General features: G+C 58.4%; 1 protein-coding gene across 1 annotated transcript; it reads left to right on the forward strand.

Annotated features, from left to right (window-relative positions):
• Positions 1-779: 779 nt before the first annotated feature.
• LOC147990481 (uncharacterized) lies at positions 780-1,688 on the forward strand. Its single transcript, XM_087538242.1, has 2 exons — positions 780-1,058; positions 1,404-1,688. The coding sequence occupies exons 1-2, from the start codon at positions 780-782 to the stop codon at positions 1,686-1,688; spliced, it is 564 nt and encodes a 187-aa protein (XP_087394368.1).
• Positions 1,689-2,061: the final 373 nt, after the last annotated feature.

The following is a 2,061-nucleotide window of genomic DNA, read 5'->3' on the forward strand; positions in this document are numbered from 1 at the left end:
CGGAGCCCCAATGCTGCAGGGAGAGTCACTGAGTGGAACATCGAATTGTAGGCATTCCAATTAGAGTTTAGCACCACCAGGGTCACCAAGGGGGCGAAACTCGTTGATTTCATGGCAGAATGGACCGACGTTCCCAGCCCCGAAGCAGGCGAGGATCGCCCACTCTCACCAGGAAGCGAAGCGCCAGATGGCTAGGTCACGTACTTTGACGGTGCCTTCACGCGTTAGGGTGCGGGGGATGGAGCCGTGCTCGTCTCACCCACCCAGGACAAGCTTTGCTACGTCGTGCAGCTCTACTTCCAGCAGCGCAAGAAGGTCTCCAACAACATTGTGGAGTACGAGGGCCTGATCGCCGACCTCAATGCCGCGGCAGCCTTGGGAGTGAAGCGCCTCACCATCAAGGGTGACTCTCAGCTCCTTGTCAACTTCTCCAACAAAGTATACGAGCCGAAGGACGAGCACATGGAGGCATACCTTGCGGAGGTACGCAAAATTGAAAAACAATTGTTTGGTATGGAACTACAGAACGTGCCGTGCGACACAAACAAGGAAGCAGACGACATCGCCAAGAGGGCGTCCCGGCACCTGCCTTAAGAGCCCAGCGTCTTTGAGGAGCGGCTCTTCAAGCCATCTGCAGCCCTGCCTGTAGCAGCACCAGCACTGGCTCGCGAGGACCTCCCTCAGGCCCCTCTGTCGGGCGCCCCGACTTGCGGCCCGACCTCAGGAGCCCACCTCTTGTTGCGCTAGAACCTTAGGAGGGTTGCTAGACCAAAGAGTTCATGGTGTATCTGCTTCAGGGAACCCTGCCGGAGAAGGAGGAGGACGCGGAGCATGTGGCTCGACAGGCCACCGCCTTCTACATCTGGAACGGTGAGCTCTATAGGAAGCGACCAAATGATGTTTCTCTACAATGCATCTCTAGGGAGCAGGGACATGAGCTATTGTCCGACATACACGGCGGGGACTACAGGCATCACTCGTCATCGTGCACCCTCGTGGGCAAGGCATTCCGTAGCGGGTTCTATTGGCCCACAGCGGTCAATGATGCTACCGAGCTGGTGAGATCTTGTGAAGCGTGCCAATTCCATGCCAAGCAGATCCACCAGCCCGCTCAGGGCCTCTAGACCATTCGCCTCACATGGTCATTCGTGGTCTGGGGGCTGGACATCTTGGGACCATTCCCGCTAGCGCCCGGGGGCTACCGCTACCTCTACGTCGCCATCGACAAGTTCACCAAGTGGGCAGAGGTGGAAGCCATCCGCACCATCCCAGTCCGCTTGGCAGTCAAGTTCATCAAGGGCCTCGTGAGTCATGTCGGGGTCCCTAATCGTATCATCACTGACAATGGCTCACAGTTCACTAGCAACCTCTTCAAAACATATTGTGCTAACCTTGGAACACAGATATGCTACGCCTCAGTGGCACACCCCTGGAGCAACGGCCAAGCTAAGCGCGCCAACGCAGAGGTCCTGAGAGGCCTCAAGACAAGAACCATCCAGAAGAAGCACGAGGCCCGTGGCAGGGGCTGCCTCGACGAGCTCCAGTCCGTGCTGTGGTCCATCTGCACTACCGCCACCAAGCCGACGGGCGAGACTCCATTCTTCCTCGTTTACGAAGCCGAAGCGGTTCTCCCTCACGAGGTCAAGTATCGCTTCACGCGGGTCTTCGTGTTTGACGAGGCATGCTAGGATGCCACACGGGGGATGGACCTCGTGCTAGGGGAGGAACGCCGCCGTCAAGCCTCGCTCTGGGCGACAAGGTACCAGCAGGCGCTGTGGCGGTACCACTGCGGCAGTGTTCGCTCCAGGACGCTCGAGGTTGGTGATCTCGTCCTGAGGCGGGTGCTCTCCCGGGAAGGGCCGCATAAGCTCTCACCCATGTGGAGGGCCCGTTTAGGATTGCCCACGTCTCCAGGCCTCGCGCCGCGCGCCTGGAGACATAGGACGGGATCCCCATCCAGAATGCCTGGAACATCCAGCACCTCCGAAAGTTCTACCCATGAAGCAAGGCCCAGTGCCCGTGAAGGTCTTCGCTCGTGACATTCTCATGTAATAATGAGTG

This window comes from Triticum urartu, chromosome 1A (assembly GCF_056163025.1).
Source record: "Triticum urartu cultivar PI428250 chromosome 1A, HENAU_Tu73, whole genome shotgun sequence".
Classification (NCBI taxonomy): Eukaryota; Viridiplantae; Streptophyta; class Magnoliopsida; order Poales; family Poaceae; genus Triticum; species Triticum urartu.